Here is a 27,886-nt window from a genome sequence, read left to right as displayed (position 1 = left end):
TGAGTTTGATAAAGTGGCCTGTTACAGGATTGTCTTTTAGTTTTCCCCTTAGATGATGTAAGAGTTATTCTAGAGAATTGAGGTAAATTGTGATTTTATATCGAAAGATGATAAGACACCTTCTTTGCATAGTTTGAACTTTTTGAATTTATTTACAAAGTCTAGAGAATTTTTAAGAGAATAGAGGTTAGTTTCAAGTAAAGGATTTAATTTCTTAATTAAAAATTTAGCAACGTCTTGTGTCATAGGTCTTTAAGGAATGCTATTCTTCTAAATTTTAGGAAGGGTGTAAAATGGAGGCGGGGTAAAATGTGCGTGAGTGAAGAAATTGTTTTCTTTATCGGCCAGAATACTGTAGTACCTTTTATATTATTTTAGAGGTTGTGTTTTGTCTGTTTGTTTTGAATTTCGCACAAAGCTACTCTTGGGCTATCTGCGCTAGCCGTCCCTAATTTAGCAGTGTAAGACTAGAAGGAAAGCAGCTAGTCATCACCACCCATTGCCAACTCTTGAGCTACTCTTTTACCAACGAATAGTGGGATTGACCGCAACATTAATGCCTTCACGGCTGAAAGGGCAAACATGTTTGGTACGAGGGGGGGTTTCGAAACCGAGACCCTCGGATTATGAGTCGAACGTCTTAACACGCTTGGCCATGCCGGGCCTAGAGGTTGTGCCTAACTCTCTCTTAGCTTGTAGAATAATTTCTTCTGACGTTACCCCTAGTGGAACAGCATTATGTCTGCAGACTTACAGTGTTAGAAATCGGGTTTAGATAGCCAAGGTGAGCAGAGCACAAAGTGCTCAGTGTGTAGCTTTGTGCTTAATTCCAAACAAACAACATTTCTGACGTTATCTACCCCCTAATGGTGTAGTCTGCGGACTCACAACTAGAAACCAGAAACGGGGTTTTTATACTCGTGGAAAGAAGAGTACATGCAACCCACTGTGAAGCTTGGCGCTTAACAACAAATAAAGTAAGGTTGCCGTTTCATTTTTCATAACATAGAAATAATTTTCTGTGCCAACTACATATTTCATTTTACCACAGCATAATATTATTTATGCATGTCCAATCGTGGCTCATTTTATTTTCAGAATTTTAAGAGTAATTTAAGGTGTTTGTTATTAAAGGCTTGAGGGATTTGTCTCCTAGTGTTACGTAGGTTTGGTTTCATTGCACTTGGCTTAACTATGAAGTGGAAATAAATCCGACTCGAATGCAAAAGTCGATATTCGTGTTTGGGGCGTGTTTTGTTGAATCTGTTTAAGTTTTCGTATTTCTTGAACTTCAGTTGAGGTATTAAAATTTAAAGGAACTTATTGCAATAGATCATCTCAAAAAGTAAAACTGCTTACACTTATAGATACGGTATGTGTGGGGTTGTTCTACTTGTAACTTGTACCTACCTCAACTTCAAAGTTTAATAATATTAATAATTCCATTGAAAATGAAACTACTTGCTGAACAGTTTTACACACTTAAATTCTTGAGAGAACGTTTGGCTTTTTCACACTGTGAACAACAGTGTCAACTGTCAAATTCCAAACAGTTTTTATTAACTTTCAGTAATATTGATAATACTAATTATTATTCAATCAGAATATAAAAATAAATATTGGTAATATTATAGAGTATGGTAATGCTATATGATTGAATTGCTTGAAAATTCTAATAATTGGAGTAGAAGAAAAGTATCATAATTTGTGTTATATATGTACATTATTATTAATATTAAGAAATTCGTAATTGGAAATTAAGTAATTTTCAAATCTTTTAATCTGTTATATATTACTATAACATTAAACATTATCAGGCCCTGACAAGGGGTATATTTTTAAATACATTTTATTGAACTAATGCTTAAATTAAAACAGCAAAGTCCAGATGATCTTTTGTTTCACTTTCACATCTTCAGTTATATCTTAGTTTCTATTGTTGTCCTTTTAGTTTTTAGTATTAGCATAACAGTATACATTATGCTCATGTTCTTATGTTTATTTCAGAAATGTGTTACTAAATTTTTAAAAGCTATTTATTTTGAAAAATGGCTTTGACTACAGCTTGCAACAAATGCATGTGATGGAAAGCAAATGTGAATGATGTGATAAAATATATACCAACACAGTAAATCTGTGTTGCATTCACAGAACAAAGTTTTTATAAATTTTCCAAAATAAGTAACTTGAGTGGAGATGCGACAAATGTTGAAATAAAGAGAGTCAACAGCAAAATAGCAATGACACTGGCAGTGTTTTTTTTTTTTAAATTTAGCACCACCACCCATTGCCAACTCTTGGGCTACTCTTTTACCAACGAATAGTAGGGTTGACCGTTACATTATAATACCACCATGGCTGAAAGGGTGAGCATGTTTGGTGTAACAGGGATTTGCACTGGCAGTGACTTAGACTTAAGGAAGTTTTAGTAAGCCTTCTTTAGATATACTGTTATTGTAAATTAAAGAAAAAAATGACACTATAATGATAGCATCTTTTTTTGGAGTGTGAAAGTTTTGTTCACAAAAGTATGATGAACTGTAATCCAAGTACGGTTAATACTTAGAGAATTAATACAATACAAAAGTCAAAAAATTAAATATGATAATTTTTTTGTTACTATCATTTACAGAGATTTGAAATTTCACATGATGTATTTTGAATGAAATTGAACAGTGTAGGTGCAACCAATTAAAATGTTGTGAGTAACTGAAATAGTTCAGGAAAACATAGAAATAGTATAATTAATAGAATAGTGCTCTAGGTATTTCAGTTGTAATTATGATACAGAATTATCATACAAAGTTGGGAGAAAAGACCAAATTAGGATATTACCCAAAAACCTATAAATTCTAAGAGTAAGCAGTGTAAACCACTTCAAAAATATTTCTCCAGTGTATGAAGAGAAAAGGAAATTAAAAACAAGAAGAATCATGAATTTTTAATGAAGAACATGACAATTGTGTAAATGAACAATTGTCATTATTTTTTAGAAACCTGTTTCTTAAAGCAAAGCAACTGAAAACGGTGAAATATGATAATAATAATCCTTATGGGTTAAGAATGATTAAATCCATTTAAGAAAGAAGGCTTCAATGAATGCTGTACTTGAAAGAATTGAAAATGATTATAAAAATTTAGGTTAACACACTATGATGACCAATAACATAAATACTGATAAAAAGGAAGTAGGGCTTAATTTAATGGATGGTTACTTTGACGTTAGTTAAATTGTATTCACAATAACCCACTTGCAGAATTATTAATATAATACAGTGTATTTTACAGAGGAATATTCTTATAAATTGTAATTTTACTTGCAGCAGTGATTAATTATATAAGTAGTTTAATTACATAGAAAATAATTGTGGAATAACAGGTGACTATATTCTTATTGATCAAATTGAACAAAAATTAACTTTTCTGGTTTATCTGTACATTAAATGAATAGTGGAAGTTTAAAAAAGAATATAAATGAAAATTTTGTGAGTTGTAGCATGTAAGTTATGATTTTATTTGTTTAATGTCTGTAGAAACTAGGCTTAAAGAGTTACATTGAGAAACAAAAATGATGCACTTCGTGTTTTTAGTAATTATAAGAGAGGGTCAAGATGCACTAAAAGCATAACTTTAGGATTTTGTAAACAATTACTCTTCTATGTTTTGTTTTGCCACTTTACATGGTGTTTGGTACAGAGATACTTTTTACCACTTATATATATATATATGTACACACACACAAACAAAATGTTGAATGTGTCAATTTCTCCTTATTTTAGGGGAACCCATAATCTTGGGAGTTTTGGTTAGTTATTAACAACATAAAGTTTAGAGACAACAAGGGACTTTTTGATCCATCTCAGCTTTCCCATCCTTTCAAACTTAGCTAAAACTATTAAATAAATCAATTAAGAAATAAATAAATAAAAATCCTAAAGTTAGCCCTTATTATTCATAAAGTTATCAAGCTTTTTTTCAACTAACCTGAATTTACTGCCTCCAAGATATCCAAAGGCAGCTCATTTTAGAGGCCAAACCACCCTGTGAGAAAAAAATTGTATTAGTTGAAGATGTCTTCTACCATACAAAAATTTATATTTGTGTCCCATAGTCCTACTATTCTCACCATTAAATATGGAAAAATGATGATGCATCAACACTAGCAATTCCTTTTAGAATTTTAAACACCTCAATCAGATCCTTTCTAACTCTTCTTTATGAAGAGGAAACAGTTTCAGAAATCTTAATCTGATATGATAACCTCTCCATCCCTTGCACTATTCTAGAAACCTTTCTCTGAATCATTTCCAGCAATGTCCTTCCTAAAGTAAGGGGCACAAGACTGAACCTAGTACTCAAAATGTGGTCACATAAGTGACCTGTATAACGAAATTATAATCTTTTTAGACTTGTATTAAATATTATTATAGGTGTAACCTAAATTTATATTTGCCCTATCATTAGCATTAACACATTGCTTGGAGGACTTCAGAGACTGATCAGCTAATACATCAAGATCCCTTTCGTGACATTGTTAAGGTTATTCTCATCCAAATTATATTTATGATTAAAATTATGAGAACCTACATGTATTATCTTACATTTATTATAAATAAAACACATCTGTCATTTATGTGTCCAACTCACTAAATGATCTAAATACTTTTGTAAATCAGCAGCATCTTCTTCATAGCTAGTAACACCCAAGGCCTTAATATTAACAGCATATTGAAGTAATTTATTGCCATTTTTTCGTATATGTCATAACTGAAAGTAAAAAAGACCAAAAGTCCTAAGACTGAGCCATGAGGTACCCCACTTGTGACATTAATCCAGTTTGACTGACCTCCATTTATAACTCTCTGCTTTCTTTTATCCAGTTACCTAACTTATCCCCTACACCATGTTGATATATATATTTTTACAAGCTTTTATGTGGTACCATATGAAATGCTTTCTGAAAATCCAGGTACACCAAAACTACACCCATACCCTCATTTATATAAATAGTAATCTTGTCAGAGAATGTCAAAACATTTGCAAGACTAGACTTTGCCTTAGTAAAAGTGAAACCATGTTGGCTATCCAATTAAATTTAAAATTTTGTTGAACTAATTTTCAAAGTATCTTTTATCAGACTTTCCAAAATGTTTCCCACAAATTTGTTACACTCCTTGAAAGAGGGAGTAACATTATCTAATTTCCACTCCTTTAGCACCTGTCCACTATTAAAGAACTGACAAAATGTAGTAGCAAGTGGCTTGCATATCCAATCCTAAACCTCTTTTGAACTTCTAAAGTTTTTACTAACAAGCTCATAATTAATGCAATTTTCTTGTTTAACCTTGTTTTCATTTATGAACTGTTCAACATAGCCTGGTTTAAGCCAGTTTTCATAGAATTTGGTACAAAAATACTTTTTCACAGGAACATGATAACAAAGAAAAATGTTGGACTTGTGCAATTCTTTTGTGTTTTTCATAAGTTTTTGGTGTCAAAATTGGCCACGTTGGGATTGTGTGGTGGAAACATGTTTCATTTTCCTGCAAATGATGGCCTCTTTAATTATGAGTATATTCAAGGACATTTTAATTATGTTACATGAGAATCATTCTTTTTTTATTATTGATAAGAATTTCAATTTAACACCTTAAGTGATTAAAGTTTGTATGTAAATGAGTTGTTTGATTAAATTTATTGGAATAAATATAAAATAGTAACTAATTTTAACTTATCAGCAGGAGTAACAGAAAGAAGTAGTACATTAATAGATTGTGCTACATCTAATATTGAAAATGTTAATATGGATATTTTGTATTTTGTAACTTATTATTATCCAATTTTTGCTTAATTTATAACTGTAATATATCAAAAATTAAAAGAAATAACTTACAGAAAAAATTAATGATGTCAGTATAAAAACTAAGAAACCTGGATGTAAATAAAGCACATGAATATTTTTAAAACCATTTTAGAATTATTATAAAATATGTTTACCTGAAAGTACAAGAAATGTAGTACATAAAACAAAAGTTAAAATTAATAAGAATAAACAATGGTTGAATAATTATATAAGAAATAAAATTTAAAAAAGAAATAAATTGGCTCTTAAAACCAAACTTTCTGGTAGTGGTAGTGATAAAACTATACTATATATTGAAATAACTATAACCAGAAACATAAAGAAAAATTATTACAATATCCTGCTATATCAGCATGGTATTAGACACAAATGGAATTGTATTAATAAAATATTAAATTAATCAATACAAATCATCCTGTTAGTTACATTGTTGTAAATAATACTGTTATTAGCCAAATACATTTAATTCTTACTTTGTCAATGACAGTGACTATTTGTTGAAGAACATTGACCACACTGATAAGTAATGAACAAGTACATTTGTTATACCAATATTTAGAAATTCATTTACTTTGAACAAAATTAGAATACCAGTACAGTTGAATTTGTTAATATTTCAATAGAATGTATCAAAATTAATCAGTATATTTTTGTTTCCTTAAAATGCATATTTAGGTATTGAAAGTGAAAACAGTTCTTCATTAATTAAAGAAGGTCAAAATTATACTGATGTACAAAAACAGTAATAAAAATAAAATTAATAGTTACACATCAATAGCTTTATTGAATGTCTCTTTTAAAAAAAATTAGAGAGAAACTTGTTTAAAGTAGAATATTGACACTATTGGAAATTCACTTTGGCTTTTGTTAAGGTAGATCTACCCATTATGCTATTCAAGAATTATGTGAACACATACAAAATACGGATGAAGACAGTCTCATTATATTAGTATTTTTAGACTTACCACCTAAACTCTGATTTTGTTAATCATAATTTATTACTTAAAAAATTATTCTATGGGGAATTAGGGATAAAATGTATAGTTGGTTAAAATGTTCAGAAAACAGGACCTCAATAATCAACATAGATTATAAAGTATTCAGTGAAATTATTGATAAGAAGAGGAGTTCTTCAAATCTCTGTTTTATTATATGTTAATGGTATATCAAACCTTTCACTACATTCAACACAGATTTTATTGATGATGACACAGTAATAACACATCATAATAATAACTTAAATTTATTAAAATAAACAGTTACTTTTAACAAATTAAATTTTTAGCTTACTAATGATGTATATGTAAGTATTGTGAAGCCTAAGTTTATTTTTTATATTAAAAATAAAATTTTAAATTAAAATGAAATAAATACATACATAACTTGAGAGATGTTTCAAAGTAAAATACCATAATATATTTAGTGATGGTCAGTTAATGTGAATATATACACTAGAAAAACTGTGGCCAAACATACAGGAGTAACAAATAAAGTAAAATATTTGGTAAATAGAGAATGTTTAATTATATTATCATTTCACAGAGAAATATTTCTTGGGGAAATTATTTAAAAGAGATTTAAATTCTTTGCTGCTTTTACAAAGAATAATTGAGAATAACTTTAGGTCTAAACTATAGATACCATTTATGAAACAAGTAAATATTTGAGTATTTTTATGTATTAGATAAAAATGAAATATATTTAGATTTGTAAAACTACTGTTAACTAAAGAAATTTACAGATATGAAACAAAGATTAAGGTTAGGACAGATTTACAAGTACTAATGTTTAAACACTGAGACACACAGTGTGTTACAGTTAGGCAACATTTTTCATTATTTTAAAGTTTTGTATCTTTAATGTTGAGTGCTATTTAATTTTGGTATTTCTTGAATACATCACATTTTTTTAAATTGGTCTTTCAGGTAGTAAGTATATTACTGAGTATACTAACCCTAGCTTTAATTCATAATCATTATGATACTGTTATCAACATTGAAACTGTATGCTAGTTATTTATGGAAAAGTGCCTAGAAGAATGGAGCATGGTAACATGTTACTTCAGTAGTTAGTGATTGAAATAGTTAATAAACTGTTGTTGTACAGAGTTGTTTATAATCTATAATATAACTTAACAATTAATAGCTATTTTGCATGTAGATAGTACAGTGATTTACTGTGATAAAACATACATATTTATAATGATTTAAGTCTAGTTTTCCATGTAATGTTACAATAGAATGATGATATGTTGACTTTACATTGGAAGTTTTTGGATTTTATCTGAATATCCATACAATTGTTTAAGCTATATTTCATGAAAAATTTGCTTTGAGTTTAATACCATAGTATCTATTTTATACAAATTTTCTGATTAGCATACTTGATTGTACTTGGCACATTATATGTTGGCTGTTGATTTCACATATTAGAACTATTTTTTTCAAACATTCTGTGTATATGCCCAGATTTGTATATTTTTCAACAAAAATATTTTGACCTGGTTTGTTTTTAGCTTACTTCTGTGCATGTGCTTTTGTAACAAAACTATATTGGGCTGTCTGATGTGTTCATTGTGATGAGAATTGAATCCCTGATGTTTGCATTGTAAATTCTAAGACTTACCACTGTCCTTCCAGAGGACACCTATTTGGCAATGTATAACTAATTCCCATTAAAACTTAGTAAGTGAATAACACCATGCTGTCATCTTTGGTATTATTTGAAAAGTGAAATATTTAGCATACTGATTACATCAGGTATTATCTTTATTTTTGAGTGCCATTTAATTTTGATATTTCTTGAATGCATTAAAATTTTCTAATTCAATCTTTCATATGGTAAGTATATTACACATTTTTTTTGAAAAATAAAATGTTTGATGATTGAATTTCTTGAAAATTTTGATAATTGTAGTAGAAGAAAAATGCTTAATTTTATATCAGTATGTTATTAAGAGAGACCTAAACAGAAATTATTGATTTAATTTTTTAAATCTGTTAATCTGCAGTTAAATAAATATTAAATAATAAACATAATTTCAGGCTCTGATTTGTACCAATGGCCTGGGTACCTTTTTTTTTTTTTCAAATTAAGGGCCTGTTTTCCATCTTAAATTGTAACTTAAATTTACAGGATTAATACATCTTCTGTATTAATGCTTATTTTTGTCTGAGAAAATATTGTTATTTATACCTTATACTGAAAGAAAAGATTTTATATTTAAAAAATATTTTTTATTAAGTTACATTGGAAATAATCACACTAATAATAGAACTATTATTATTAGAAGCCCATATTAGTATCACTAGTGGTTGCAGTTATAGTGGGTGAAACACTCAGGGTCTCTAAACTGTGTTTGGTTGTAGGCCCCTTGGTGCCTAAGTTAGCCCTTGATTAACATCTTATACTGTATTTATATGTACTTATCTGGTACCCACAAAGTGCTGTGCATTGTGCATCTAACACTGAGTCAAGAACATTTATTATTATACAGGATTTGTTAAACATTGCAGTGAAGAATGTTACAAAATGTAAAAGGTAAGACTATGGAGTTTGATTACAGTACTTGGCTAAATTTTTAAAAAATCTTTAGAACAGTGTGTGCTATTGTTCTAGTAAACATTTCATAAAGTGTATTTGTAAAAACACTGATAAAAAATTGTGGTGAATTGGATTTCTAGTGTTTTATGGAGAAGCTTTATGTAAAATTAGATTCAAACTATTTTATTTCTAACTTGACCTATGGGCAACAAGGTATTGTTTAGTCCCACAGAGTTGTCCTAACTTTCACACATGTTCTTGAAAAGAGTAAACATTTTAGACACACTGTTTGGTAAAATTGTTGATTCCCTTATGAAACTACTGTAAAACAAAAAAAAGTTTAAACATGAACATAACTCTTTTTTTTTTCCAAGTTGTAACTTTTAGATTCTTCTGACATTATTTTTATAATGCCTTCAAAATAAATCAATGACTATTCTGTGTTATGCAGTCTTCTAAATGTATGTAATATCACCTTATTTTCTCAAGAAAAAAATAAGTTGTTAGATTTTAATCTGTCTGTATAAAACACACTATCCATACCTGGGGTCAGTTAGCGCCAAGACTCACAAAAATATTTGTCTAATTTGAATTAGTATTTCAGATTATTACTATTTTTAGTTAATGAATGGTAAATGTAATAGGTCAATTAGCCCAACATTATCACTTAGTGAATTCCAACAATTGCTCATGTTTAATTATAGGTATCTATGTGATATTTGCAGGCTGTATATAAAAGTTTTTTATTTTGCATATTTATGAAACAGAAGTAAACATCTGTGGCCCCTTTTTAAGTGGTTATATGGACATGGAGAATAAAAATAAAGTGAAGATGAGGGAGTTGGGAATTACTTTGCGATCTGTGGTTCAGAGTTTTAAAGGGGGTCTTTTTGCTGCTCAATTAGAAAGTAAGTACTTTATTTGCTTCATAAAATGTAAAATTTAAAAATTTTCATTAGTTCAAATTTTTGTGGTTTATAAACTAATATTTACTAATTCTATTGGTATTCAGTTTTCTTTTACAGGTTACAATGTTTAAAGGAATAATGTAGAATATTTTCCAGACAATCAATCATAAAGTTTCTTTTTCAAGTATTTTTTATTTCCACTTTTAGGAATGAACTTACGAACATTTCTGTGCTCATATCTTTAATTTTATGTATTTCTTCCTTAATTTCTACTGTTCTAAGAAAATACATGAAAAAAATTATTTTATAAATATTTACAAGTACAGTAGTAAGCATAATATATTTTAAACTTAATTTGGAATATTGTATAAATCTTCAACCACATTTCAATAAACATTAGTTCTTTCTCTTTTGTTTTATTTTACAAATAGTTAAAGGTATGGATCTAGGTGTACATGGGCATGACTGAAGGGGGAGGACACTGAAAAGTTAAATTCTTATAGATTTCTGAAAGTTATTTAATGTTATAATTTGTAGTAATTTGGGTTAAATAACAGTAATGAACATATATAGAATGGTAAATAAAGGTAGAATGGTCAATATTTTAACATAGAGTTTAGTGATGTAGATTTTTCTATATTGAAAATAGGTTTAGTACAACTGTACTTTAAGCTTAGGTTTATTTCAGTTTATTGGTAAGTAGTAGAACAAGATAAATACACCATTTTATTAAAAAGTACAATCTGAAAACCAGTTATTGTGTCTCGGTGTTTTAAGAATTAACTTGTTACTTGAACTTAGATCCTTTAGTTTAAATTCAGCCTATATGTATTGGTGGGTCATAATATAAATCAGGCTAAATATATTTTATTATTACCATTACATATATTGTTTAATAAATTACTAACTTCTATATAACTGAAGTTAATATTTATTACTTTTATGTAAGGACAAATTAATGATAAAATAATTGGTTCTTAAACATTGGGCTTAATAGTAACAATGTTAACAATAGGCTACTGGTACTTAATAGAGTATTTATTTTCAGGCTTTAACATGTAATCTGTATATAAATGTAGCATAAGTATAAATAAATAGAATGGTTAAGACTAGTATAAGGGGTAAGCATTCACAGTTTGTTAGGTGTAATGTTTGTAGTGAATGTGCTTTATTTGGGAACTGAAGACTGGCATGCACTTTTAAGAAAGTTAGTAATGAAGATGTGCAATTTTTTATGTACAGTTTGTAGGTTGTAAGCTATCATAATTACAGTAAAGGCAACAGATAAAGAGAAGTGTAGACTATGGGAAATGGCAGCAGGATTTCAGGAAGAGCTTAAGCTTTACATGCAAGGTATACATCAGCTAACAATGACTTCAGAAGTTAGAAAGAGCTATGAGAGTAAAAAGCAGTGAATTTAATTATAAAGAACCTATTGTGTGGGCAACAAATTTCAGCCCTTGGCTTCTGCATATGAGGAATTAGTGGAGGGAAGGAAAACAAAAGGGTCAGAGGAGGATGTGGATGATAAGGAGGTTGTAGTAACTTGACAAATCATATGGATAGAATAGTTTGTGGGGTAAATGAGAAAATAATCAGATTATGTTACTCAGGGCCACAGGTGGAAAATACAATTGACAGAACAGGAGATACAATAAAGGAGGCAAGCAGAGATGCAGTTTTTGTGGTTCATGTAGAGGCTAATGACGTAGGAAAGGTAGGTCAGAGAAGCTAATTAATAAGTAAAAGGGGTTAATAAAGGCATTTAAAGAAAGAGGTCATAATTTACGTTTGTTAGGGATATTGCCCTGACACTTAATTGTGGGGATAAAGTTATAAGTAAGTCACTAGGGTTACATGTAAGGCTCTGATTAGTATGTAAAGATGACAAGATTGGCTGGTTGGACTTTTGGGGTTAGTGCAGTGGAAGAAGGGAGTTGTCTGTAAAAGAAGTTCTAAACTAGGTCTAGACAGTGATGAGGGCCAGGAAATACTAAATGCAAAAAGAATAAGAGGCAGAAAAAAGTTTAGCAAAGAAGATGGGTATAAAACTAGTTATAAAAGTAGGCTTAATTTTTTCTATTTTAATGCTAGAAATATAAGAAATAAAATGGATTACTTTAGAGCACTGGTAGGAATGGAGAATTTTGATATAATGGGAATAACTGAAATATAGTAAGCATAGATGATTTTGATGAGAGAATTTTTTTTGAAATAGAGGATTACAGACTAATAGGGATAGAATATTAAAGATTATGGCTGGGGGAGTGGATTTATATGTGAAATATAAGTTACATCCTGTTGAAGTTGAGAATATTAAAGATAAGAGCAAAGATTGGGTTTCTGCTAGTGAATGTAGAGGGAAAAAAAACTCTTAATAGGAATTTGTAACAGACCACCAGATAAAACTGATGAAATTTTGTGAGAAACTTTACAGTGAGATTAAGAATTTATTTGTTAATGAAGTCATACTTATGGGTGATTTTAATTTCAGGCATATAGACTGGAAAATACTAGTCCAACAGTGAGAGAGAATGGTTTTTGTAAACAATTCAAGATGACTTTGTTTACCAATTAGTCAAGGAACCTAGAAACAATGCTATTTTAGATTTTATTGTTAACTTCAAATATAAAAATAAAATTAAAAGAATGAAAATTGGAGAACATCTGTGCACAAGTGATCATTGATGTATTAGCTTCTGTGTTTCACAGCATATGGAAATAAGGAATAATGACATTTTGGTTACATATTTAAAAAAAAAAAAGCAAAGTTTTTGGGATGCAACAAGAGTTATCTGTTGTGAATTGGGCATTTGACTTATGTTTAGAGATAAATTTTTAAATAATCAAGTAAACATATTCCTTATAGAAAGAAAAGGGTGTTTACAAGTGAAAAAATAGGTTGGTTCATAGAGAGTTTTAAAAGATAAAATTAAAGAAAAACATCATAAATTTTAATTAAGAAATTTAAATTAATTGATATAACAGGATATTTACAATATTATAAAAGATCAAGAAAGCTGTTGGAGCAGGAAATTAGTACATCAGAAATGATGTATGAGAAAAGGTTGGCTGGGCATGTAAAAGTTATTAGTGAGGATTTCTTTAAATAAATTAAGGGGAAATAAAATGTGAGAATTGGGGTAGGATCCTTAAGGGATGATAAAGGAAGGCTAGTTACTGGTTACTGGTTGGCTGGGTTATTAAATATTGTTTTTTCTTTTGTTTTTTTACTAACAAAGATTTAAGCAGTATCCCACATCTTAACTAGTTAATAAATTGAAATGAGATCAAACAAAACGACAGGGTTCACTCTAAGTAGGTTAAGAAAAATTGAAAACTTTAAAAAATGATAAGGCTCCTGAGCCAGATAATGTTTTTCCAAATGGTTTGAAAGAGGTTAAAGATGGCATATATGAGTTACTTACCACTACTATTATTATTATTATTATTTTTAACAAGTATTGGATGGGAATAACTTTAACAGTGCCATGAAAGAAAGGGAGCTTGGTGTGATAGTTGGCCAGTCTTTGAAACCATTCGAGCATAGTCTAAAGAATTTGCAGTTTCATTATCCAGGTCACTGATTAGGCCAAACTTGGAGTATTGTTTTCAATCTTGAGCTCCTTAGTTTAGGAAAATATTGAATTATTGCAAAGGATTACTAGAATAGTGCCTAGGATAGAAAGTGTTATTATATGAGGAGAGGCTGAAATCTCTCACATTGTTTTCCCTTTAAAAAAAGAAGATTAAGGCAGGGGATCTGATTGAGGTGTTTAAGCTTGTAAAGGGAATTGTTTGTTTTGATGCTTTAATTTTTTTCATATATAATGTTTTTGCAAGGGGCTCAGTTTAATATACACGAGTTTGTCTACACATTTGCTTACATTAGATATTTGCACTAGAACTTTTGATATAACCTGTGTATCTGTGTGCTCGCTAAAATCTGTTTATGTGTGTTCTTTTAATATTTTCATTTGAATTAAGAAATTAAGTCGCATAATATTAAAGTTTTAATTATTAATCTACAATTTGATTCAAAATCCATTGACATAAGTTCATAAAATAGTAGTGCAATACAATTTTGAATGCAAGTCAACAAATGTGATGACATGCCCTTTGACCCGTGACCTATCACAGAAGGGTTAGCAGTGAGAATAGAAGGACTAGGGGATACAAGTATATATATTGGCAAGGTAGGAGTCATTTTCAGCTCATAAAGCTTTACTTTTCTAAGAGGGTTGATGGCTTATGGGTTTGTACAGGCAGTAAATTTAAGTGAGATTAATAAACATTTTTAAGCATATGAATAATAATAGTTTGCTCTAAGATTTAAAAAAAAATTATATTAATTTATTTTATAGGGTGGAACAGGCAGTATGGACCAGTAGGTCCCATATTATCCTAAAGCATTATATTATAACTATAATTTCCTCTTTTTTCTGTTTTTCTTACATTTGTTTAGCCTACTTTTTTATTACATTTACTAGACTATTATGCTGATCTTGTGGGTGAGAAAATTCCTTTTAAACAGTTGGGTTATCCTTCACTAGAAGACCTACTGCATGATTTACGTGAATTCATCAATGTTTCAAGGTAAAACAAGGCACTTTTTTATGTGTTTCTTTTAATATGATTACTTTCAAAATTGTAGGTCTCTAACCTTTAGAATTTTTGTATGACTTTTGGAATATACTGTTACTAGTGACAGAGGAATTGATCCATTTAACTATTCATTTTTCAGTAGTTAGCTTGTAGAAACATGAACATAAACAATTAGCAACTGAAGGGTACAATATGTGTATAGAGATAAACAGTACCAAAAAGCAAGATTTTTCAATGAAATGTAAAGTGTGATAAGACATGAAGCTATCTGAAAAGCAACAACTTGAGGATCATAATGATTTAAAACAGCTTTTTTATTAATAGCCAAAGTAAGTTTTACTGGGAAATACACTACTTGATTGAAATGGTAATCTGTATATGATGTGTTACTATGGGTTATAACATATTTTTGTGTTAGTAAAACAAGTTTTGTCCTGCAAAAAATATGCAGTTTATATGGAAAAAAAACCCTTAAAACGTTTCAGTAAGCATTCAGGAAATGTTGTCACTGGCCTATCTTGGAGAAAAGTAACAAATAAGGTGAAACTTGATGAAACTTTGTAGAATGAATGGAAACTGCCTGTTGTGGAGACAAGTGTAAACAAAAGGCAGAAGGCTTTTGTTGTCTCCACAACAGGCAGTTGCTGTACATTCTACAAAGTTTCATCATGAATACTCTGCCTAAACAATTTGTCAAAGAATAAGGTGAGAATTAAATGGATAGCAAACTAGAAGTATCACTTATCCCTAAACATATGAGCCTGGTCAATTGACTAACTTTAATATGTTTATTAAATGTCTGTCGTATATAGAAAGTTCAATTTTTTAAATAAAATACTTGCACAAATAATATTTCTGTGAATTTATGAAACTTTTACTGAGCCAGTTTGGGTCAAAGGCAATTTTCATGCTGAGAAAAAATACTTTTAATCATAATTTTCATAATTCACATATTTGACTTCTAGTATTTCCTAAACAAATACCAAAACGTTTTTGAGAGTAAAACTATATTTATTGCTTATTTTCTCTACCCAGACATTAACTGTAGCAAAATAATGATTGCATAATAAAACAAAAGTAATAAAACTTTTCTAGAATTATTGTATACTGTAACATACAGTTATAATTATTTATCTTAACAGTTTCCTCTTCTAACCTTTCACATATGCTTTCTTTTAATTTTGTGATTTTATTATTTATGTATTGTAATTTTAGGCTTTCTGCATGAAAAGCAATAAATCACCATGAGTTATTTCAATGATGGCTTTGGATAAGCAAATGCTAGAAGTAATTACTTTACTCAGCAATCATGAAGCTTTTCTTGCAATCTGCCATCTGGTACATTACAATATGCACTCTTTAATGGTTATAAACATGTTCCCATTAGATAAGTAGATGTAAATGAATTATTTGTTTGAAATATTAAAAAAGGGTGAGAGGAGTTTTTCTGGTAGTTTGACAAAAATCATGTGTATATATACATATACATATATGCATGTATTATTTATAAATATATTGAAAGGTACGAGGTTCATATTTGATATTCTTTCTTTCCAGTATGTGTACCTTGTGTTTTTAACTGGTTAAGCACTATGAAAGTAATACTACTTAACCCTTTTGTGATGAGCTAATTATAATATATGAGTTAAGTATTTCTGCTGTAACTTGTGATAAATAAATTTACAAAATTTGGTAAACTTTAAGCAAAGATTGCAAGTTTTTTTGTATGTACACAGAAAATCAAATTTTTAATGAAGCATTTTTACTAAAGATTTATTTGTGAAAATATAGTCTGTTTCATTACTAGTTCAAGTGTGAAATGATTTTCATGTTATGATTAAAAACTATTCTTCATCCTCCAAATCTTAAATATCATTTATGTAATCCATAAAACCTCCAAAATGCATTTTGAATGTTTGTTTTTCACAAAGACTATATTTTGTCTGTTGTTTTCTCTATCTTAACCATATATGGTTTGTAAATTTGACTGATCTTGTAACCACCTTAACCTGTTCAGTGCCGTAGATGAGATAAGGTGGTTACAAAAGTTACAAAATGAAGAAGCATTAGAGTTGTATTGTAGCAGCTGAAATACTTGGCAGTCAACAGGTTACAAAATTAGGAAATAAATATAAATTAAGCTGTTTTCATTCTAGAATTACTACATATTATAACACTTAAATACAAAGGCTTAGTCTAGATAGCTTAAACCTCATAACATTATACATTTATATATATTTATTATTTTTTATTATATTGACATTCCAGTCGTGCCTGGCTAGTGTTACAGAACTTGCATTGACGTGGGGCATGTGCATTCATTACCATATCCAGTAATATAAAACTATATAAAACTGACCTTTAGATTTTATAAAGTAACGTGTCATGGCTGTGCTTTAGTGAACTAGTATTTATAAAATACAGTTGTATTTCAGTTATTATACATTATATACAAGTAAGTTCTTAAACTTCTTTCCTTAAACCACATAAGAGTAAATAAATAAGCACAGCAAACAGTTATATCTTATAGTTATGATGACCTTTGTGCTTCTTGCTGCTTGCAATAGGTTGCTAAGCCTTTTCAAATTTTGCACATGGAGGGTGTGAAATGAAATAATTTTTTAAGTTTTTAAATATGTACATTTGAAATAGTCAAAAATATCATGAATAACTATTGGTATCATAGAATTCCATTTTGATTTATCAGTCTTAATAACTAAGTTATATTTAGTCTAAAAAATTATGTAATTGTTGAGCAGACTAAAGACACAACCTACCTGTATGAAATTTTGATTTGAAAGAATGAGATGGCTTCTGAGCTCTTTATAATGGCTGCAAAAGTGTACAGGGATATTCTAAGCTTTTGATTAGTTATTCACATGTCATATGTTGAAGTAAGTATATACAAGGGACCATTTCCAAAACTAGAAAGAGGTGAGCAGGGCCACTGTGTTTGATTCAGTACATAACAAATATTTCAGCATGTAGGAAAGGTATGACATTCTTATTTTATATTTTAGCTGTCAGTATGAATAATCTGTTTTCATAATTTTTAAGAAACTATAGACTTAGTATTTTGACATCATAAACATCTTATTTAAGCCACTGCTGCATTCAACGTACTACGTGACTCACAGAAATCAATATTTAGGTGTATTCTCTTAATATTTACTTTTAAGAAATTAACTAATATATAATATTAACGTATGAATTATAACATACAATTTGATACCAAATATATTGGCATAGCTTCATAAAATACTATTTTAATAAAATTTTGAATGCAAGTCAACAAACATAATGACATGGCCTTTGACCCATGACTTGTCACAATGGGGTTAAGATATTGAGAGACATGATAGGGTGCTGTACAGCCAAAAAAAGTCTGCTGCAGGACACAGTGTTGTTGACAGGGGTGGTAGTTTAGCAATTTTTCCACAGTTCTTAGTCAGAGTGAAAATGGACCCTTTTTAGTTTTTGTCATTTGTATTAAAGATGTCTGATTTAGAGCAGCAAATCTACAAGATGAAAGGACATATAGATAATAAGTATTGGTTGGCCCAAGCAAACTAGATTTTTAGCTTAGTTTTCTATTAAAGATGTCTGATTTAGAGCAGCAAATCTACAAGATGAAAGGACATATAGATAATAAGTATTGGTTGGCCCAAGCAAACTAGATTTTTAGCTTAGTTTTCTATTAAAGATGTCTGATTTAGAGCAGCAAATCTACAAGATGAAAGGACATATAGATAATAAGTATTGGTTGGCCCAAGCAAACTAGATTTTTAGCTTAGTTTTCTATTAAAGATGTCTGATTTAGAGCAGCAAATCTACAAGATGAAAGGACATATAGATAATAAGTATTGGTTGGCCCAAGCAAACTAGATTTTAGCTTAGTTTTCTATTAAAGATGTCTGATTTAGAGCAGCAAATCTACAAGATAAAAGGACATATAGATAATAAGTATTGGTTGGCCCAAGCAAACTAGATTTTAGCTTAGTTTTCTATTAAAGATGTCTGATTTAGAGCAGCAAATCTACAAGATGAAAGGACATATAGATAATAAGTATTGGTTGGCCCAAGCAAACTAGATTTTAGCTTAGTTTTCTATTAAAGATGTCTGATTTAGAGCAGCAAATCTACAAGATGAAAGGACATATAGATAATAAGTATTGGTTGGCCCAAGCAAACTAGATTTTTAGCTTAGTTTTCTATTAAAGATGTCTGATTTAGAGCAGCAAATCTACAAGATAAAAGGACATATAGATAATAAGTATTGGTTGGCCCAAGCAAACTAGATTTTTAGCTTAGTTTTCTATTAAAGATGTCTGATTTAGAGCAGCAAATCTACAAGATGAAAGGACATATAGATAATAAGTATTGGTTGGCCCAAGCAAACTAGATTTTTAGCTTAGTTTTCTACTAAAGATGTCTGATTTAGAGCAGCAAATCTACAAGATAAAAGGACATATAGATAATAAGTATTGGTTGGCCCAAGCAAACTAGATTTTTAGCTTAGTTTTCTACTAAAGATGTCTGATTTAGAGCAGCAAATCTACAAGATAAAAGGACATATAGATAATAAGTATTGGTTGGCCCAAGCAAACTAGATTTTTAGCTTAGTTTTCTATTAAAGATGTCTGATTTAGAGCAGCAAATCTACAAGATGAAAGGACATATAGATAATAAGTATTGGTTGGCCCAAGCAAACTAGATTTTTAGCTTAGTTTTCTATTAAAGATGTCTGATTTAGAGCAGCAAATCTACAAGATGAAAGGACATATAGATAATAAGTATTGGTTGGCCCAAGCAAACTAGATTTTTAGCTTAGTTTTCTATTAAAGATGTCTGATTTAGAGCAGCAAATCTACAAGATGAAAGGACATATAGATAATAAGTATTGGTTGGCCCAAGCAAACTAGATTTTTAGCTTAGTTTTCTATTAAAGATGTCTGATTTAGAGCAGCAAATCTACAAGATGAAAGGACATATAGATAATAAGTATTGGTTGGCCCAAGCAAACTAGATTTTAGCTTAGTTTTCTATTAAAGATGTCTGATTTAGAGCAGCAAATCTACAAGATAAAAGGACATATAGATAATAAGTATTGGTTGGCCCAAGCAAACTAGATTTTAGCTTAGTTTTCTATTAAAGATGTCTGATTTAGAGCAGCAAATCTACAAGATGAAAGGACATATAGATAATAAGTATTGGTTGGCCCAAGCAAACTAGATTTTAGCTTAGTTTTCTACTAAAGATGTCTGATTTAGAGCAGCAAATCTACAAGATAAAAGGACATATAGATAATAAGTATTGGTTGGCCCAAGCAAACTAGATTTTAGCTTAGTTTTCTACTAAAGATGTCTGATTTAGAGCAGCAAATCTACAAGATAAAAGGACATATAGATAATAAGTATTGGTTGGCCCAAGCAAACTAGATTTTAGCTTAGTTTTCTATTAAAGATGTCTGATTTAGAGCAGCAAATCTACAAGATGAAAGGACATATAGATAATAAGTATTGGTTGGCCCAAGCAAACTAGATTTTAGCTTAGTTTTCTATTAAAGATGTCTGATTTAGAGCAGCAAATCTACAAGATGAAAGGACATATAGATAATAAGTATTGGTTGGCCCAAGCAAACTAGATTTTAGCTTAGTTTTCTATTAAAGATGTCTGATTTAGAGCAGCAAATCTACAAGATGAAAGGACATATAGATAATAAGTATTGGTTGGCCCAAGCAAACTAGATTTTTAGCTTAGTTTTCTATTAAAGATGTCTGATTTAGAGCAGCAAATCTACAAGATGAAAGGACATATAGATAATAAGTATTGGTTGGCCCAAGCAAACTAGATTTTTAGCTTAGTTTTCTATTAAAGATGTCTGATTTAGAGCAGCAAATCTACAAGATAAAAGGACATATAGATAATAAGTATTGGTTGGCCCAAGCAAACTAGATTTTTAGCTTAGTTTTCAAAAGAATCATATGGTAAATGGTTATTATTCATTACCAACTTTTAAACACAAATTTGTTAAATTTTATAAAATTCTCCTATTTAAACAACATTTAAGATCAGGTGATATTAGCTTAAGCAGTTAGCATAAACAATAATGCTTGATACAACTGTAGAAATTGCATGGGGTTTATGACAGAAAACTGTTTATCTCCCATGGTGTTACTATAAAATACATGATTAACACTGTTTTAGTGAGGAAAACTACCAATATATATATTTTAAAGAAATCTGTTTGTTTCTGTAAAATATAGGTGTTCTAAATAGTTCGGCTGCAGTCCTAAAGCTAATGTGGGTGACTCTTGGGTGTCACTTTATTTTCTTACTTGCTTGGTTTGTTGCTGTGTATTGATAAAAAGTCATGATATCTAATTAAAAACACCTTAGGTGTGAAAAATTGTGTGATCAATATTGGATTGATTGTGTGATTTAAGGAAATCAGAATACTCATTTGTCAGTTAGCCATACTGCATTTTTTGTCATGATGGTGGGTATAACAAAATATGTGGCAAATCTAACTAAAGAATGAATAGTTGCTTCAAAATTCTTATCATTACTATAAAATGGCTACCAGTTTATCTGCTAATTTTGATTTCATTCCTTTAAGTTTCACACTTAGTCATTTTTTGACTACACATTATTATTTCACCTAAGGTGTTTTTGATTAAATATAAAGTGAGAGAATTCAGGAAAATGATGTTAAACCTTGAATTATAAATTATTTTCATACTTAGTTTAATGTTGTACATTGGAAATAAAGTTTAATAAAATTTTGAATGTAACTTTGTAAAAGGTTATGATGTGCTCACTCTGATGTAGTTGTAGGTTTAAATATTTTTAGCAAGGCTTAAATAACAAACTGGATTTGTTAGTTGGTAGAAATCTCAAAACTAAAAAAACTAATTGTTTTTTAATATTTTTGTCTGGGGACTCTGGTGTTTGTGCTACAAATCCAATTTTGAAATAGTTTTACTTTAATCTTGTTTTGTTGATCAAAGAATAAAGTCTACTCCACTTTCAGTTAATACCATAAGTATACTATTATTTTTTTAATTTGTGTATGAATTTTTGAAATACTTTAAAGCCACAAATTTTCTTTGAATACTTAAGTTTGCATTACATAAAAATCTGATCTTTGGTATTTATGCTGGAATTTTGGGGCACAAAGTTAAATTTTGATATTTGTAAAATCACAATTTTTGCATGATCTTGTTATATGCATTTGTAAGATATTGAAACTATGTAGCATTTACAAATGCTTGGTGTTAATCCTACATCTGAGTTATTTTTAAAAGTAGTTGGATCTGTTCATAACCAGGAATGCTCATTATAGTTCTGTAAAAAATTTTATATTTATGTATGACTTATAGGTTTCTCACTGTTAAGGCTGTATAGTAATATAATTTTACATTTTAAAATGATAAGTGTAAACATTTAGAGAGTGGCTTATGTAGTTGCATTTGTTGCCCATTATTGCTCTTGCAAGACAAGTTAATAAGTTGATAATGACAAGGCAATTTTTTTGGTAAGATTAAATTTCTGCAATGGAGAAAAAGTAACTGACTTTTTTGTATGAATAGAAGGTGCATACATGTATAGTGAAAAGTAATTTTTGTAAGTAAAATAAAGTTTAAGATAGTTTTAACTCTTAGAACATTCTTTACTATTGTTTGTTAAGTTTTTACAGAAATTATTTAAAAATTCAGAGCACATTGTGTAAAAATTTAACAAAACTAGATGTGACATTTTATGTAAAAATTTCACTGTGAACAGTTTAGTGACAGTATTCATTTTAATCATGAAGTAGATATGTACATTTAAAACATTTAAGAGTATGCCTCAATTCAGTTTGATACATTAGGTAAGCTAAATATCTCTTTGAAAATTAGTTATTACAATGACTTTAATTTCTTTATTTTTAGAACACCATCAGGTGAAGTTAAACTACAAGCTGTTAATGATTTATCTACTAGACATATTGAGAGTCTTGTCACTCGACAGAAAGGTTCTAAACCAAAAACTTCATTTAATAAAAAGGTGTGTCCGACCCTCCTTATTGTTTATATGGTCAGTTGACAAATTTCAGTTTTGGTGATGTAGTTTTTACAAGTTATTATCATCATTAAGAACATGTTGGCATTGAATTTAAATTTCTGGGAAGAGAAACCTAGATTCATCTACCAAATGTTTTCATCATTGATATATTCTTTATCATTATATTATTAATCTTGTAAGTGTATCTTTTGTAACTTATGAATATGAGGCATTCTTATAGAGTTTGAAATAAAGCTTGGCAATGTAATAAAATACTGTTAAAACCTAAAATATGCAGATACAATGTGAAGAATTTCTGTACATTTTCTAATCATAACAGTAGTTGAAAATAATTTTAACTAAATATCAAAAAGTTAAATGACTAAGTACTATTAAAGCTGTGATGCATAACAAGTTGGAGCCCAAAAAACCACAAACCTTGTAAATCTATTCTTTTTTAAAACCTGGATATATCATCATTATGTTGTTACCTGTTGAATTTCCACTTAAGTGGCAAATATAAGCAGATTAAATTGAAAATTTTTATTTTGTACCTGTACAGTAAACACTTATTGTGTTGTAATTATGATATCAATGAAACATAGATGTTCAAATTTTATTGTCTTCAAATTTTGACACAAAGAATTACCAAATCCTAGGTTTTGTTGCCAAAAATATAATTAAGAAAAACCTTAGTATGAGTCTGACAAAGCCTAGAGTGGCTTCAATATGAATATTGAAACAACTTATTTTTATTTATGTTTGAGTCAACCAAATAGATCAATAATTCTATAGTGTGTAAAATGTGCAGCGTAAATAGTAGACATAATACTGTACTTTGAATTGTTGTTTTGAAACAGTCTTGAATGCCATAAGACACTGTGAAGAAATAAGCCATGTTGTAGGTCATTTGTGCCAGTTATGTAATTTATATTCTTCCTTCATCAAAAACGTTTTTATTTTAAAAAATAACTCTTTCTAAGATGATATTTATAAACATTTGTTGTGAAAGTTAAAGTCACCACTTCTTTCTATATTTTATACCCAATCATACTGAATAACTTTATACACACTGTTGAAGTAAATGTCTTTGCATTGTTATCAGTATAAACAGTATTTTAGTGTAATTTCTAATATTGAAAATTTTTAAACTATATCATATATATTTGTTTGACTTTGACTTATCTTAAAGTATAATAACCAGAAATTCTTGAACTGTAGTAACTATTTCATAATTGAAGTTTTGTTCATATGTATGAAAGCCAATTTTTCTTGAAAGTATTATATATTTAAAACTCCAAGATATGAAATACTTTTGTCTAATATAGGTATATTTTATTTCTATTTGATCTCAATTTATTATCCATGATACAAAATGTAAGTGTAATCGATCAGGATATTGTAGAAAATTTTCACATATTTGCACTGATTTGTTCTATTGACTTTGTTTCTGTAGGTAATACAATATTCCACATCTTTGTCAAGTAAAAGGCAATCAGCTCCTCCAGTTGCAGCAGAAAAGGATGAACCTAAAACTCAGAATTTTGAATCTGTGTGTTTACCCCAAGAAAGAGGTAACGATGTGTTAACATGTTCTCAAGACAAAACTGAAGGAGAGTCTTAGGAAAAATACCCAATTGATAAAACTTTACTTCAAAAGAAAAATAAAGAGAAATTTAAATCTAGTACCTGAGAATATTAAATATAGTAAACATAATTATACAAGAAAAACATTCTGTAATAATTATTTCACTAGGATACATGTACTTTCAGGATAAATAATACTGTATGTAGCCTATTCATCAAAGTTTAAAATAGTTTCACATCTTATAACGTTTTTCAACACTGGGTAATTTTTCAGTATCTACATTTTAATGTTGTTTGAAATATTCTAAACATTTTATACATATATAATCTCACAAACAACTGACAAAATTAGTAAGTAGAAAAATTATAAAATAAAAAGAGTTTAATACATACTCTTATCTGCTAGGCTTTTCTTCATTAGGGCCTAGTGGTGATGGAGTTTTAATTGCAATCTGTAGGTCATAGATTCAAGTCTCATTACTGCAGATGTGTCTTTTCAGTCATGAGGACTTTATAATATGATAGTCAATTCCACTTTTTGTCTGTAAAGGGTAGCCCAAAAATTGACAGTGGATGGTGCTAATTACTTGCCTATCTTCTAGTCTGTAACTTCTAAGTTAGGAAATGTTAATGCAGATAGCTTTTGAGTAGTCTTGTGCAAAATTAAAAAAACAAATTTATTAGAGGAAAAATAAAATAATAAGTAGGAAGTGGCAGTATATTTATTCCTAAGGTTCACAATAATACCAAATTAGCTCCAAGTTTCAACAAAGTTGTAGATAGAAAAAAATAAGATTAGAACATTGCAATATCGTACAGTGCCTAAGGCTGCAAAGCATTTGGAAATTTTAAGTACAAGAAGAGTGAACTAATTTACACAGCAGATGTTTAATTCTATTATGGATTTGAAGTCAGAAGCATTTAAAAGTAGAATTATTGATCCTTTTTTAATCCTGTTCTCTTATGCTTTGAAGAAAAAAATTATTGTCATATGAAAGTTTAATAATGTTTTTGTAGATCTAAATTCTAGGACATTATGAACCTTATTAAAAATGAGGAACAATAATTTTTATCTCGGTGAATAAACTTGCTCCTTTGTTGCTTTCTGCTTAGGTCTTAAAGTTTATGTTCAAGTGCACAATTCCTAAGCTGGCTTAAAATGTTTTATTCTAGAGAAAGTGACAAACATTTTTAATTAGCTGTTTTTCAATGTAATTTTTTTTCTTTTCCAAACAAACCAGAATTATTTTTCATCTCATCTAATACAACCAGGTTTTTGGTTACATGTGCAAACTTTATGTTCTGTCAACTACTGTTATGTCCTCAGATTTTGTGGTTTATGCTAACCTCTCTATGCCCTCATCTTCAGTCTAGAGCTACAGGTTCTGTAGTTTTAGCAGCATCTGGCATCATTGGCTCACAGTTAACAGATTTTTGTTGTAATCCATCTGTCCTAGCAAGCTGTGGCTGTGACATATAACAGAAAAATTGTAGTTCAAATGTTGTTATACATATTTCTTGCTGGAAATTACTACTGACCCAGTGAAGACAGATATAATTAAAATTATCAGTCTTCTTGTGATACAGTGTTATACTTCTGTTATCTCAAATTAGTACTGTAGAGACCATTTTGTATATTTCTTTGTCACGTATTTTATAAATTATAAGTGTATTATTGTGAAATCTCTCTCTTTCCCTACCCATATTAGTTTCTCTTGAGATTATAGTTGTCTTTACTTCCTTGATTAAGGCGTAAGTCAAAGTTTTCATTGAAAAATAAATTATACATATATATATATATGTATGTATACATGTTTAAATAATTATATGACAATTATATGCAATCAGAGATTAAAATTTCTTTATTATTCTGAACTACCATGGTGTACATGATTTTCCATGACAATATATTCTGTAGCATTGGTAGATAACTTGTGTAACTTTCAGGTGATAATGAAATAACATTCACACCAAAATGGTAGATTTTAGGCAGAGTAATTGTTGTGTTTTTGTAGTTGTGCAACCCAGCATTTACCAAACTTTTGTCTTTCACCTCCTTTTAATAAATATAGTTCCTTAAAAAAAAAAAAAAAAAAGAGAGGAAGAGTAAGTCAAGTGACAAGATACAATACACAAATACACATTTAAATTCTGTATGTGTTCCAATAATTACTTGTTATTTGCATTAATAAAACTATATTAAAACACTTAATTTTGCATTATATCACTATTGACTCCACCTTAATCACTTGTGTTACTTCAAGAGAGCATTTGAGTCCTTCCAGAGGAGCTCTCTACATTTTGGGAAATGCTGGTGTAGTATAATAATGTTCATTTTTGTTTTGTTTGTTTAAGAGTAAGACTGGGTTTGAAGTTACTTACTTTGTAATTTTCATTTTCAGAACATTATAAGAAGTTAATTGAAGATTATGCGAGAAGAAAAAATATTTCTTTTCCTGTGTATCATACGATTCCTATTAATATACCAGGAAGGAAAGATGGCAAATTTTGGGCTTGTACCATCCAGTTCAATAAACAGAACTTTACGACTTATCCTACTGCTGAGCCAACCAAAGAGCAAGCTGAAGAAGCAACTGCTAAAGTAGTTTTAGATAACTTAGTTATCAGTTCAGAGAATTATATGATTAACTCTTCTACTGCTCATCCTACTCAATGTAAAATAGGTTGTTGATGACAACCTCTAATAATGGAACCAAACAAGTAGTTTAGAGTATGAATGTTTAAATCAAGTATAATATGGTGTCGTAAGGTTCTATAAATTTTTCACAAGGAAAATAATGAAAATCTAAAAAATCTGGTAACCAAGTTTACTTTTTGAGAATAATTTATGTGGTGTGTATCTATTTCCCATAATCAGTTTTTAAAAGAACTAAACTTTGCTACAAAAAATGCCTCTTGAAAAGAATGTTTACCTAAACATACTGCTAGAATGATTATAAAAATTAATAATTATATAATTAATAATGATTATAATTAAAAAAAATTCTATTTGTGGAAAAATAATTCCATATTTGAAAATAAATTTTAAGATAAGTGTAGATTTTAACAGCTTAAGTTTATAAAAAGTCAATTCTGTAAATAAAAGAGAATGAAGTTCTTGTTTAATGAAAGCTTAAATGCATACATGTGACAATTTGTCACCTTGTGTTTGATTTTTAGAATGCTTATGTCTGAAGCAGCATCCTTCCAAAACACTAGTTGTTTTTTTTTTTTTTAAATGCACTTAATTTTTTGTTTAACATCTGATTTGAAGTTGATTTTTGTAAAGAACATTTACAAGGTGTCATTCTATTAAAATGCTGCTGTTCTAGCA

General features: G+C 29.2%; 1 protein-coding gene across 8 annotated transcripts; it reads left to right on the top strand.

Annotated features, from left to right (window-relative positions):
• The first annotated feature begins 463 nt into the window (after window positions 1-463).
• LOC143249530 (uncharacterized) lies at window positions 464-27,886 on the top strand. 8 transcript variants are annotated; one of them, XM_076499539.1, is made up of 7 exons: window positions 464-977; window positions 2,276-2,428; window positions 10,174-10,314; window positions 14,805-14,910; window positions 22,854-22,968; window positions 24,422-24,539; window positions 26,955-27,886. In XM_076499539.1, exons 3-7 carry the CDS (start codon window positions 10,209-10,211, stop codon window positions 27,242-27,244), a joined length of 735 nt encoding a protein of 244 aa, XP_076355654.1. In that variant the 5' UTR covers window positions 464-977; window positions 2,276-2,428; window positions 10,174-10,208; the 3' UTR covers window positions 27,245-27,886. The 8 variants fall into 8 exon arrangements, with proteins under 8 accessions (XP_076355654.1, XP_076355658.1, XP_076355657.1 ...); XM_076499543.1 differs by having other exon boundaries at window positions 477-977; window positions 2,276-2,366; XM_076499536.1 differs by lacking the exons at window positions 464-977; window positions 2,276-2,428 and adding exons at window positions 1,145-1,372; window positions 9,360-9,403.

The sequence above is a fragment of the Tachypleus tridentatus genome, chromosome 4 (genome assembly GCF_004210375.1).
Source record: "Tachypleus tridentatus isolate NWPU-2018 chromosome 4, ASM421037v1, whole genome shotgun sequence".
NCBI classification, from domain to species: Eukaryota; Metazoa; Arthropoda; class Merostomata; order Xiphosura; family Limulidae; genus Tachypleus; species Tachypleus tridentatus.
The sequence above is the reverse complement of the archived record's forward strand: the minus strand, read 5'-3'. Positions and strand labels throughout refer to the sequence as shown.